Source organism: Balearica regulorum, chromosome 3 (assembly GCF_011004875.1).
Source record: "Balearica regulorum gibbericeps isolate bBalReg1 chromosome 3, bBalReg1.pri, whole genome shotgun sequence".
NCBI lineage: Eukaryota > Metazoa > Chordata > Aves > Gruiformes > Gruidae > Balearica > Balearica regulorum.
Window position 1 is genome coordinate 46,558,432 of NC_046186.1, and position 14,764 is coordinate 46,573,195.

General features: G+C 35.9%; 1 protein-coding gene across 2 annotated transcripts in view; it reads right to left on the reverse strand.

The window, feature by feature from the left end:
* The window catches only part of ASCC3 (activating signal cointegrator 1 complex subunit 3), a 283,293-nt gene that overhangs the window by 249,221 nt on the left and 19,308 nt on the right, over positions 1 to 14,764 (reverse strand). For both annotated transcript variants that reach the window (XM_075747786.1, XM_075747788.1), the window contains exons 2-4: positions 12,944 to 13,087; positions 12,002 to 12,152; positions 9,148 to 9,731 (exon numbers count right to left, since the gene is read on the reverse strand). In XM_075747786.1, the coding sequence (XP_075603901.1) occupies positions 9,148 to 9,731; positions 12,002 to 12,152; positions 12,944 to 13,033 (825 nt within the window). In that variant the 5' untranslated portion in view covers positions 13,034 to 13,087. The remainder of the gene's footprint in view (positions 1 to 9,147; positions 9,732 to 12,001; positions 12,153 to 12,943; positions 13,088 to 14,764) is intronic.

Sequence of the window (14,764 nt, forward strand, 5' to 3'; positions counted from 1 at the left end):
GGAATAAGCTTTGTGATATGTTAATTTGTTAGGGCTAGAAAGTCCTTTTACTGAACAAAAGGAAGAGCCACTTTGACTCTTAAAACCAAACATTTTATGAGACAAGTTGCTTTGACATGAAAATATCTGTGATGCAAGGGTACATGCACAAAACTAAAAGCTAATGTTATAATTTCATGATACATTAACAAAAATGCAGATTAAGTTACATCAACATAGTATCATATCCAAAGTATTCATGTGGTGTTTCATACACATAGCAATAAACATTTAAATTAGCTGGTTTAAAATCCAAATGGCTGTTAAAGATTAGCTTTTTGAACTGTTTTCTCAATAGCGCCTCACAAGAGCTACCCTGCTTCTTTATTGATTTTAACAAAGAAGTAAATTCAAAGGACAGCTTGAATTTTGTTTATCTTCTACTATGCAAACAACTTCCTATAGTAAACTTGGTTGTGATGGTTATTAGGAGACAAACCTGACAAATTAACTTTTAGTAAATAGTTACATGAAAGAAATACAATGGCAACAGAAATTCAGTCTGTCCTCAGGAAAGTTCCGTGGCAAAAGTCTCCTAAATTGTCCAGCGACAAAAGAGGAGCTATACTGAATTCAGAGCTTTGGAGGTGAAATTTCGAAGTGACTTCAGGGAGGACATAAGCAAATAATGACAGAATAGAAAGTAGGAGGAATGTGAATTATTAAAAAGTTACTCTGGCTATGAGCTTTTCCTGTTCTCATGTCCCAGATACTTGGAAAAACTACTAGATATTGCTCTTCCATATTTTATAACAAATCTCTAAACTATGATACTGAAGCTTGGGCTTCATAACCATTTGTAAACATTCAGACAAGGATCCTAGATAGGTCTCCTAAATTTATAGCTAACTTTACAATCACTACTAGATTAGTAACAATGACTAGTAGGGCTGGTTGAAGAGTTCTCCAGCAGCAAAAGATGAACATTTCTGGAAGTCAAATAAGTACTTCCATTTCCTTCTGTCACCAAAAAGAAGCCAGTTATAACTTCTGAAGTGCCTTATACAATTTTTAGGTAACATTTAAAGATGTTAGACTTTATTCAATATTGCAAGAAAAGATACCAAATGAATGGTGGTTAAGTAATAATGAAAAACCAGTACCAACAGGAGAAAGCATGTAACAGGTACAGGGACCTGTACAACCCATGACAATTCCCATTACTAAAGAGCACCAGTAGTCTAGCTATGCCCTATATAAAATAGGATATTGAATATTAATTGAAATAATAATAATCGCCTCCTGATTCTCATAAAGCCCTTTCAGGCAACTGAATTTCCACATCCAAATGGAGCAATTAGATAACTTAGAGCATCCTGAAGAATGTCTCTCAAGGAGATGCACACAACTGCTCTGTGCAGTTCTAAGAGTTCTAAGAGTTGATACTCATGCACATTTCTTTTAAGTGAAAATTGCTCTGTTACTGCAAAAACTATGCTAGCACTGGAAAAAAACTTACCTAGAATCTGAACATTAACCGAAACTCTTGGCAAGATTTTTCCTCACTAAGAACAGCCAGTGTTAACGTTTGTTTTATGCTGCCAGTCTATTGCTATCCCCTCCCTCTCTCTGAGTGCCTTTTCCTGCAAGCCACAGTCCGTTGATGCATTACTCCCACACTAAATATGTTTGTACTACTGCTACTTCTTCACATCAAGCCAGACTGGCAATTATTTTTTCATATTTCATTTTGTCAGTTTTCCATGCCTTGTTTCACATGTTACATTCTGTATGATGGACCTCCTGTGAACCCTTCTTCCATTATTTTTTAGCACCTCCTATATATAGTAATGATGAAATCATCTTCTGAAACTGCTTTCCCTATTAATAGGGAGTCTATATTAACACATGCTCTGCTTAAGATCAACTATGCAATATAGTTGTAACACTAAAAGTATCTGGCAGTGCTTTCAATGAAGGTCTTTAAGGTCTTTATAATGGGATATAGAGATGTTGATGTTTTTGAAGTATGTTTGGTCAAAACAATATTGTCTGGTTGTGGCTTTTTTGGTTTTTTATTTAAAAATCTGCATACCTGAATGCATATTTTTATGTTTTCAGCATCTGCTTTTTTTTTTTAAGAATGCCAATTTAACAAGTATGTCAGAATATTTAACGTTTAATTTGATTACTTTGAGTAAGGAGAGTCAGTAGACTCCTTATTCCAAAATTCCACTTGCAAATCTCTTCACTCAACTAACTTCCAGTTTTGTTTTCCGTAGTTATTACTACATCTGCTTATATCAGTTGTTCAAGATTATTTCATTAACAGTGTAAAACTCATTTGATTAAACTAGTTAAAATCAGTAAAGAGTAGTTAAGCAGTGAGTATGTAACCAGATCTCCAGTTTCTCTGTGGGAAAGTCTCATAAAAATGCAAGAGCAACATAACATTGAAGCTAAGTGGCAAAAATTTCCCAAGCCACATAGAAATACATGTTAGTGCAATCCTATTTTGTAATGGTGTTTTGCTGGCTGTGCATGTAAAATATCAGCTATAGACAGTCCAGAAATCACCTCTTTAAAATAAGTTTAAAATATAAGCACAGACTAAGACAAGCAGTAAAAACAAAACCTTTCTGAAATCCAGGACAAATTTCCAACTAATTTTAATGATGCTAGTATTTTATCCGAGAGGTTTTGTCTTTGCACTTACACATTTTTAATTACTATTTCAAAATATAGTCAATTTTCCTATTTCTTTTACTGTGGACAATCATGTAAGCCATTTCACCAGTGACTTCAGTTTCTGGTCAATTTAATTTTCTCAGTCACTAACAGGCTGTACTGTTTACTTATGCCTCAGTACATTATGCTATTTATTATATATGAAACAATGTTTCCCACTGCATTTTCTAAAGATTATATACTAAAACTATTTCTACTGGCCTCAAGTTCCGCCAAATCACATTTTGACACCAAAGCTGTTTTTCTCTACCTAATAATGGCTTGATCTAAGCCATGCAGGGAAAACAGCAGCCTTGTGCCGGGACTCTTACAGCACCTTTGGTTCTGCTTCAGACGAGTTAGAAAAGCTGCAGCTGGGAGTCCCAAGACTGAAGAGAAGAGCAGCAGCTTATACAGAAAAGCCAAGCTTTGGCTTTGATAGGGAACAGAGAACCTTCTGGGAATGCTGAAGCACACACAGTTAGATCGATGTGCCGAGCTAGCGACAAGTAAAACTGAGTTTCCAATAGCAGAACATTCATGTTTGATATTTAGAGGAGCTAAGCATTTGCAAAGTCCGGTATCCGGCATTCTATAAAGCAGCAAAAGGCTGACGCTTCACAGCATATTTTGCTTAAGAAAAGTACACATCTACTTTCACACTGCACTCTTCTGATGGAGAAGGTCAGCTTGTAACTAGGGGAATGGCTACGCAGCATATGCAAACAAGACTCACTTGCCCTCTGAGCCAAGCAAAAGTATTAGCCAAATATTGAGCCAGAGCTGACCGCACCATGCACAGATAATGCAGCCTGTTTCTCTAAAGCATCTCTCCTGAAGCCTGTGCAGTATGTCAGAAGAATGATTTCGAGACTAGCACCTGAGCACCACACAAGTCTGCAAAAAATGAAATGTCAAAGCACTTTTCACAGTCGGTATCATAACGTGAACTGTGTAGAGTTCAGAGCTCTTAATAGAAATTACATATTCAGACTGCTCAGGGAATCACTCCCAATGCAGACCTGAGAATTACTAAACTGAATTCAGGTTTAGAAGTGAGAGTTAAATGTTTCTCAGGTCATCAAATTTTTGGATACTAATAGCTAGAACATACAGTTTTTATTTGTAAAACGTAACACTAAAGTTCTGACTACTCTTGAAAGCAATGAGCCAGAAGTAAGTAAACATAGAGAACAGCATCTGCAATGTGTGCTACGGACAGCACACTATGTCACTAGTAGGAAACAAAATCTACACACGCTTGCTCTTAGTCTTATTCTAAAGTAATGTGATTTTGTGCAGTTGTCTCACATCTGGACTTCACTTAAAACACTGCAATTTTCCACATAAGGACTTGGTAAATTCATGCACATGAGTGTTAACAGAAGAATTAAAAGTTGCCAAGGAACTGCCTGAAGGATAAATGAAAGGAAAGGCAGTGTTGAAAAGGCATAGTATTGCCCAGAAAAAAGTTACAAGTGCAGTTTTTTGATGCTCATTTTTTTAAACTGGTTTAAAAAGAGGATAACTGTAGCACAGGAAAAGCGATCATAAAACCAGCCCTGAACAAAGCTAGAAAGCAGGTAATAAGGGTTCATTCTAACCACCCGGGCAACAAGATTCTGGAGCAGTCTTGAAGGGAGAAGTTGGGACAAACTTTCCCACTTTCTTTCATTAATGAGTCTTCCTTAGTTTAAGATATTGTATCACTGACAGAACAGGTCCCTTGCAGATTCTGTGAGAGTTTAAACAGATTTTGCTTTCCTTTACTCTCCTGTATTTCTTTTGCAGAAAGGCTGGTGGCAGACACAGAGGAGCTTCCTGCCAGTTGGTTGAATTGACAAATTAGTTAAATTCCTCTTGTTCTTGATCCAAAGAGCATTTACAGGTTTGACCAACAAAGCACATTGGCAGACATTTGTGGTGGGATTATGACAGGGCAACAGAAACAACGTAGATGTGCTCAAGTGGGAAAAAACTCACATTCTATTGCCACCAGTGACAAATGCAGCTGAAGAAAAGTTATAGGCAGAAGCCTGAGAGACAACAGCTCCACGGAGCAGAACCTGGGGAAAATTGTCTAAAAGCCTGTTGCTACATCAAGCATTCAGAGACACACAAACACCACACTGAAAAAATGAAACAACAAAATAATCTATTAACTTCCATTCTGAAATAAGCACTCTGAAAAGAACTGAATTTCAGTAATAAAACTGTAACCTTCTGGCTCTAATGATGAGTATGTAACCGGATGGATCTATTAAGGAATACATACAGGAAGAGGTTCTGCCCAACTCTTCACTTTTTTTTTTCTTTTTTTCTTTTTTTTCTATACTGTTAGAGTGGTGAAGTACTGGAACAGGTTGCCCAGAGAGGTTGTGGAGGCCCCATCCCTGGAAGTGTTCAAGGCCAGGTTGGATGAGGCTTTGGGCAACCTGGTCTAGTGGAGGGTGTCCCTGCCCATGGCAGGGGGGTTGGAACTAGATGGTCTTTGAGGTCCCTTTCAACCCAAACCAGTCTATGATTCTATGATTCCATCATATAAAAGCTATATTCCACAACCTGCACTTTTCTGATTTCAGGTCTATTTTGATTTGAATGGAATGTTTTTGACCCTTGAAGGAAGGATTCAGCAGCTTCAAACTCCACGGTCTCTTACAGTAGTTTTCATCGCCTGAATGTTCTGCGTCATTTATACAGCATTTAACATGATTTTGTCTGGGAAACACCATCTAATCTAATATGCTGAATGACATTAATGTTTCATAATTTTATTTGGGCAAAGTTGTTTCCTTGTCCTGAGATGAATAAATTGCATGATTTTTCACAATCTATGCACTATAAACTAGATATTAACACAATTCTGATTGCATTTCCTTTCTTTCCCTCTAGTTATTTCACCTCTATAGGAAATTTCTTCCTGTTTTGTTATGATAAAGGCATAATGCACCTCTGCATTAGTGTAAAAATAGAGATAGGTATCTCCAAAATAAAACTCAGAAAAATTTTGTAGATAAACTATGAGAAGAGTTCACAGAAGAAAGAACAGCACGGTGTAACCAAAGAGGGACTAAACTCCTCCAACTTCTTCCTTGTTATCCTGGGAAAGGTTAGGTGGCAAAGTTGCTAAAATGCTCTCAGATGTCTCAAAAGTCTTCATTCTAGAAGAGTAATCATATACTAGAAACTAGTCATATTCCAGTCATATACTAGAAACTGAGTGCTCCAATGGAGGAATGCACTGCATACTAAGTTTTAATAAAAAATAATAATTAAAAAGTACAATGGTTATTGGGCAAAACTTTATAGTTTGTCATCAGCTTTTTATTCCTTTTTTAAAATAACGGTCTTGCTACTGCATCATTACCATTTCATACTCATCAACAAAATCTGACATACAGTGAAAAGTATGCTCCAGCAGCTGTCATTTTGCTTTACTAGATTTTATGTCCCCAATGAAAAGCACGTGTCCTAAACACTTAGAAAATAAGTTCTAACTCCCATATCACTCCAAGCATAAGAATCAATCTTCCTTTAATTAAGAGTCACCAGTGATGTGCCAGATAAACAAACTGTCCCAAAGGAAGTGTGGAATGTTCCTAAATAGTGAAAACAAAGAATAAAGTATTTCTTCTACCTCGTCAACTACTTTAAACACAAGCTATACAGTGCTGGAGAAAGGAGCTCATTTCAATTCCTTGTAGAGTTCATTAAGCAGATAAAAACCTAGATAGGATACATGTGTATGCCTATACATACGCTACAAAAAACCTCAGAATATCAACCCTGAAATGATCTAAAAATGCTCATGTTCTTAATGTGATCTGGAATTTAATACATTTTGCTTAAGGATCAAATGAAAATGTTTTAGAGAAGTCCACTCGCCAATATCCTCACCACCAGCATGATCTTTTCTTGTTTGATAATAAATTGGTGGTGGTATCTTCCTAAACAGAAGAACAGACATAGCCACTGTTTTAAAATATGAAAATGTATTTTACAGATCTGGATTTTATTTACAAAGAATGATTCTTTCATATCAATAGTCCTTTTTTTCTTGGTTTAGAAAGAAAAAAAAAGAAAAAAAAAAGAACTTTGTAGAATAAAGAGAGTTTAGCATGGATGCATCACCCCAACTGTATACTGTAAGATTTTCAGTATACATGATCAATCACATACTTGTTAGGTCATCTCATACAGCAAATCTATGACCTAGTTCTAGAAACGGGGTTATCTTGGGGTTTAAAAGCATCATCTACTCTTAATGATGCCACCAGCCAAAAAAAAAATAAAAAAAAAATCCCTAAGCGATGGCAAAATCCAAAGCCCAGGAGAAATTTTCAAGTCATGAATTACTTTTACAGACAGCACAAAACAAATACCAGCTAGCTTTTAACAAAAGGTGATCAGGTTCAAATTAGTCTTACCTCCCCCTCCCCGGCCCCCACATTATGCAATGAACAATAAATTAATGTGATTGTTGCAAGGCAAGGCAACACAGGGGCTGAAATAAGGAGAATGGGGAGAATTTTTATTTTTTTTTTATTACTAAGAGTTCTTAAAAATCCAAAATAAGATACGTTTCAGATACTCAAGGGAAAGAATCTTTTTTCTCTCTAGCAACAAAAAGAAAAGGATTTACTCTTGCTAAATAATCTTCAGAAAGGTTTGTGTGCCTTGGCAGAGTAAACAATTTTTTTCTTATCAAATTAAAACTTCTGTAAGGACATCAAAACAGAAATTTTGCCAGAAAGTCTTTGTTCCAAAAACCAAAGGAAAGGAAGTATTTATCGGTGATCTACATATAAACTGACAGCTTGCACTTTCTGCCAATTGATTTAGCAATCCATTATAATCATAAAGTTACAAAATAAAAATAAAGTTATTTCTTCTTGCTTCAAGTGAAAAGCTTCAAGCATTTCCTTTAACATTTTACAAATTAAACAGGCATTAAGTAGGCATTACACAGAAGTATGAAATTATTTCTGCATACTCTGTGACTATATCTGAAAAGTCTTTTGCTAATGTAGAAAAAAAAAATTGAAATCTTTCTCTCTCTACAATTAATAAGTTCAGGTCCCTGTGGGAAATGAAGGTGCTCTTTTTTATGTCTCATTTGACATGCAAGTTTCTTATCCAATCTCCTTCTCAAAGACTTGTTCTGTCTTCTATTTTCATGTGTCTTCCCTCAGTACAACCACTCAAAATATGAAACTGTTTGCAGACAGGCATAAAAGTGTTATTTTTCAAATATATTTTAACGCAGCAGAAATCAGGTCAGCTTCCCTTTATATGCATATTTAGGTTCTCAAATTAGAAGAAGTTTATAAAAAAAAAATTCATATACAGAAAATAGCTCAAAAGGACAGCCAAAATGTGGTCTACCCACTACCAAACAAAACAAGAATATTACTTCAGCAACTGTATCATTATGCGATAGGCATCAATAAATAAGTTATCTAAATTTAAAATGAAACATTTGGGTCCTCTTCTCTGTCACTTAATGTTTTTGTTAAGAATAATAAAATCTACAACTGTTATGGCAAATGTGCAGCAAATTTTCATTATACTGTCTTTCACAGGATTGTCTATTCCTACCATCAATTGTATTTCTGTAGGAAATCTTCAATATTTAAAGTTTTTCTGAAAAGTTAGTTTGAGAATTTAAGTACTGTATGTTTTCAGGGGAGGAAAGCAGGGTGAGTTAGGAAAAATAAAGTACACATAACAGAAAAGGGCACAGGAAGAAGCAATTAGCAAATTGCAGGAATTCTTTCCCAACTCCATTCAAAACCAGTTCTCTCCTGCCTAGGTTAATCCAATCAACTCTCCTGCACATGCCCTGAAAGCCTCTTCGCCAGTCTTTAATCATGCTGCTCTTCCCCTTTCTACCACTATGCTTATCCTTCAACTCCAGCCTCTCCACAACTGTTCCCTCTACCTCAAGCTTTCTGTGCCCTTCTTGTGATAAACCCTCCCCCTTTCCTTACTGAAGGAAATAGAAGTGATATGACAAAGTTTTAAAGTAGTACCACCCACACAGTTCTCCAGTTTTCCTTCCAGGAACAGGAAGGCTCTGAAACCGGAGATGGAACCTGCCCGAGAAAGTTAACTTCACTTTGGCTTCGCAAGTTCTTGCATTGTTACATGGTAGCTTAAATTGGCTGTTGCTTAAAAAGAAAGTTTGGAGAAGCTGAGCAAACGGCCAAAAAAATTAATAGCCTGTCTGTTATGGCAGAAAGGAGACCATATACATAAAATACATGCTGCATCCATCTTCTGTCTCATAAATTAAGATGTTGCCATGTAATTTTTCTCCAGACAAAAAAAACCAAACATAGACAATACTTGGATAAAGTATGCTGGCATAATCCAATATGAAATAATTTGATAGTTGTGCGGCATTCAAATACACACAGCATGGTTAGTACGCTACTGTACCTCATTTTGAAGTTCATCACCACTTTTGGCAGAAGCAAGCATCTCGTACAAAGTACAGCAGAGGTCTTCTGTTGTTGGCCCTCCAGGGGTACCCCCTTGAGATTCATTCAGATACTTTCCAACTTCACACCATAAAAAAGAATCATCTACTTTTTCCAAAGACTTGAGATCAGATTTCTCATCACAGTAATTCTGTAAGTGATTCAGCTGGTTATTCAGAAATTTGTTATAATCTAAGCTTATAATTTTCTGTGCGTCAGCCTCACCGTTCACAGGCAGCTCCTCAGAGTGATCCAAATCATGCATGTCAAATGAAAACACTATATTTTTACCAAAGAACACTCTGTTATCACCATTTTGCTCTTCAGCCATCTGTATGAGGGCTGTAAGTTGTTCTTCAGTGAAGTGAGAAGCAATCCGACATGTGGCATTACAAGCTGCAGTAGCAGATGATGATGGAAATGGCCCAAACATCTGCTTGATCGCCTTCGTCTCATCATGGCCAACACATTCTTTCCTGTGAAATGTCTTAAAGAGAAAAACAGCTCCGCTTTCAACTGCTTCTTGTCCATTTTCAGCTCCAACTGTTAACAAAACCAAAAAACAAATGTAACTTTATACACTTCAAACTAATTCTCTTTCATTGCCTATAACATAACTGTATTCAACTTCTTGCTCTAAGTCTCATCAACAGAGGTATGAAACGAAGACCGTAACAACAAGTAGCAATTGTTGCAAGATACTGAATTATAAAAAGTATATGATGAAGACAGATGCTTTATTATTATCATCCTTCTACTTACTAGAAATTCATATTAAGGATTACCAATGCTTTCCTATTTTTCCAAGTAAGAGGAAAAACGTGCCTGAGGTCTTAAACTCACAATAGTATATTTATGAGCTTTTTAAAGGTAACAAATTTCCACTTTGTATCAATATTTATTCACTGCCTAATTTGAATATTCATAACAGACTAAATGTACAGAATTCAGCTGGGAATTACTACATACAAGTATGTAGTATTCTATTCCCAGTAGAATTACTACAGAATGTGTGTTTGTTAGAAAAATTGCCCAAAGAAATTAAAGCAAATAAATGCATGACTTCAGAGTTATATCTACAAAATATCATTGCATATTATGCAAATAAAAAATATATTATTAGAGAAAAACATGAATTTACCTCTTACAAAAATATCTGCAAAGTTACTCAAGGAAAACATAAGCAAAACCACCATATGATGAACCAAAATGTCACTTCTAAACAAGATTTTAAGTCATCAAGCATAAAATAAACAGAAACAGTCAGCATACTGGGTTTTTTGTTTTCTATAAATAAAACATGCAGATTTTTTTAAAAGTTTAAAAATTGTGTTCTAAAAAGATGGGTAGGTTACTCCAACATTTTTAGTAAAATTAACATTCCTTACAAGACTGCATAATTGTTAAAGCATCTTCAAAGCTTACTGTTGAGATTTACAAGCTGCTATTATCAAGACGTCTTTATCTGGTCAATTCTTTAGTTATATCAGGAGTGACCAACATAGCTCCAGAAGAGAACAGTACAATCTAAGTGGTAACACTGGTGATTAACCTCCAGCATGGCTAATTCAAAAGAACTATTAAAACAAACCATTTATTTTTAAAGGAACAATATTATTAATTTTTTAAAACCCCAAAGAGGCACTTCTGGCATGGTAAATGTGGTTATTCTCTTTTCAGTAATGAAAACTGTCTTGCATCTGCCTCTGTATACCTCTGCTATTCAGTTATGGGCCTATGTATTTGCTTTACTATGTCCCCGTTTTCTGCCTGTTAAAAAAACTTACTGAAATCAGTGAGAAGATTCTTAATTACTTTGACATTGTTACTTATGACTTGATTCAATGTAGGTTAGGTTTAACCCCAGCAAAAGCAAGGGGTTTTTTCCCCACAGTGTAACAGGAAAGAGCAAAAGAAATCCTGCATAAACAGATGGAACAAGGCTGAGTAACTAGAAACACAGCATATAAATGGAGGTGCCTAAAAATTCAGTATGTCTTTTGAATTTCCCTATGGTGCACTTTGAAAAGATGAAAAGTTCATGGAGAGGACTGGAGGTGATATTTACAGGATAATTAGATACCTACACATGGAAGATACGTGACAAAGTGAACACACATATACAATATATATGTAAGGATATCTCAAAGGAAAAAGGTGATGCAGCCTCCCTTTCAGCACTAGTTGGTTTCTTTCTAACTTGTATAATAAAATAATATAAATATGATGGTTTCTTTCTAACTTGCTCTAACTAAATAATCATGCATTTGTTTTCATTTGTTTGGTCCTCTCCAGTCCATCAAACAAAAACTTACCACTATTACTTTCAAGTCTTTCAATTTGCTCTACCTACCCACCACATTGGGGGTAAAAAGTTAAAGTTTTTGGGGAAAAAAAAAAAAAAAAAAACAGAAAAAAAAAGGGGGTTGTAGCCATCTTTGGCAAAGACTGGAAATTTTAAAAAAAAGTCACACAGCTAATATACATTTCTGTCATTAATACAGAAAACACAAATCTGCTAAATTATTTTCATAGGTAACATTTGCAGCTAAGAATGGCAAGCACTTATTTTGCTTATAACCTTTTGTTTCCATTGTCAGGTATTTTTCCTACTTGCTATACTACACATAGTCTTACTTTTTATATTGCAAACTTTATAGTCATTATATATTTGTCAGCCCTAATTTAGCCTAACATTTTACTCCAGTTGTACCAGTACGCAAAGTATGCAGGCAGAAAGCAGCTTGAAAAAAACCCACAAAACAAAACAACAAACCAGTATATTATTAGACTACTAGAGAATGAAAACGTACCTATTTGTTTTGCAGCTTGTAATATAGTTTTTAAATCACCATTTACAATTTGGTGTTCTTTTTTGTCCAAATTGTCATCAACAAACTTTATTATCTTCTTCCAAGTAAGATCAGACTGAAGTAACTGTTCATGTAGTTTTGATCTTTTAGTCTGAAAATGCAAAATTTTTGTTTTAAAATTTATTTCAAAATAGTATATGGAGGTTCCTTTAAAATTAATCACCAGATAAAAAACCTCTTTCCAATTGCACTCACTCAGTATGTAGTAATGATTGCAAGCAGTTTCCCTATTACTTGTTCTGTACATTCTTTCCTGAGTGTAAGAGGAGGAGGAGGAGGAGGAGAATACACACACACACACACACAGACTCTCTCTCTGTGACTCTTTCTAAGGGGGAATTCTCCATAAAACCAAACTCTTGCACCTTCAAGAGATTTACAGCTCTCAGGATTCCAAAATCCTTTCACATTACAGGTTCCCACAATGCATTTATTGCTTTAATACATTATTTCTTGGAAAAAAAGAGGAGGAAAAAAAAGTACCTAAATTCAGCATCACTAAATTTATTCTAAACATTCCCCAACAAGAGTTCAAAGTAAACTTAATATTCAAAGAGAAATGTTTGGCTCCCCACCTCAGCCCAGCCCAACTTAAATAACTTTCTCCAACATGAAATAACAGAGCTGGATTAACGCAGCCAAGCGATCCTATCCATACAGCACATCACGATTGCAAGGGCCCAGCATAAGTCACAAAGCTACAGCAAATTTGACTTTGAGTGAGGACGCTATGGAGGAATGCACAGGAAACTGCACACACTCTGCCCAGTTTTGCTCACCTACTCTTATAAAATAGCAATGCCAATTAAGAAAGCAAACAATTTTTTCTCTATACACACTATTACTTTACAATTCTGCTTTGGAAAAGAAAAAAATCTTTACCGTTAAGTCAGCTACTTCTTCACTGTAATCCTCATGTTTAGTGACATTTGAAAAGGAGCGTAGAGCGCCTGTAAGACGAGGCAAGGCCATCTGTTACTCATTCAGTGATCCATAGGATGAGAAATTAAATCCCAGTTCAAGCACCTAGATGAGAACAAAACAAGTAACATGGCTTTGTTAAAGCTATAAATACAAACTCGCGTCACAAACTTGAAAGACCTTTTTGAGCAAGTGGAACTTGGCTGGCACTTCAATTAAACAAGTTTAAAAAAAAAAATTCTCCCTCTAAATATTGATAATCAAGACTGAATAGTAGGGAGGTGAAAGGCACAGAGCATAGGCAAGATGTGGTAGCGTGCAGAGGTCGCTTGGCAGGTTCTTCTTCTTTCTCCTCCTTAAAGAAAAGTTCCTTTAGCAGCCCTAACACAAGAGTGTAATAGTGAAATTGATGTAATTGAACTTTAGCTCGCAACAGCAGCAAGTGATTACAACCCACAGGAAGATTTTTCCCTGAACCAGCCCACACTGGGAGCTTTCAGGTTATTAACAGTCTCTCCAGCGCTGATGCAGGAGCATCCTTCGACAACCACGTGCTTAGCCATTTTTAACCCACAAAACAGGCAAAGAAAATTATGACAGGAAAAAAGATCATAATAAACATAGTGCTGAACTAATATAAGAGATAAAGGCAAAAAAAGGGCTATCAGAAAACTGAAAAAAAAAAAAAAGTATGCATCGGGATGTTTTCATCTCACAACTGGGAGCGCACACACACACTTACACAGCACAGGGCTCTCTCCAGAACTACAGCCTATTTCTGCGTGGTCTTATTTCCTCTACGAAACAGGCTCCCATCTATACAGCGAACCACAGCTGTTCTCCATCTGAACTTGTACTCCTTCCAAGCCTTTTACTGAAACTATTCTCAAAGTTGTTTAATTTCAAAATGTGCCCACAGCTGAATTGTTTACTGAACTCTAATGCACAGCTACAGTTTCTGCTGGTAGCTGATAGATACAGATTTAGATTATTTTTGAAACAATTAATAATATCATTACAAACCTAATGATCTGCATCATTCTTAGCATGCCTGAAGACCATCAGCGGTCCAACTTAAAACAGAGTTAATAAAATGACTCCCTCCCCCAGTCATATACTGTAGAGAACTCCCTGCTATAATCCCATTATCCTTAACATTTTTCTTCATTTAATGACTGCATTTGTATTTTAGCTATCAACTTTGCAATACAGCACAAAAGCAAATCCTGATGCAATGTTCCAGTCACAGACAGAGAAATGTCACTGACTTGGTCAGGTCTGCTTGTTTTTCTACCTCGCCTTAAGACGCTTTTCAAGAAAAGCTATCACAACAGCTGATATTTTGGAGGCAAACGTTATAACAATGAAACGACAAAATGTGGAAATATAAAATCTATAACTGTGAAGGTCACAGAGAGGACATGTTCAAATTCAAGCCTAGAAGCGGACAAAGCCAAGCAGCACTGCAGCTTTTCAGATGTTCAGTAGGTATATGGTAAGTAAGTCATACCGGCATAACTCCTAGTGAAAACAGCCTGTGAACATTATAGCCACCATTACAGCAGAGAAGTAACATGTCCAAAATTTGAAGGGATCTAACCCAACATGTTTTGTTTGAACCCAACAAAAAAAGGTAAATCACTCTCATACTGTTCCACTGGCAGCATTGCCATTAGCTATTAAAGATCACCCCATTTTGCCTATTTATTTTATACCTACACTTGAATACCTCTTTCTACAGAATTATGGTCCTTTATAATAACATATAACAACATAATTGTA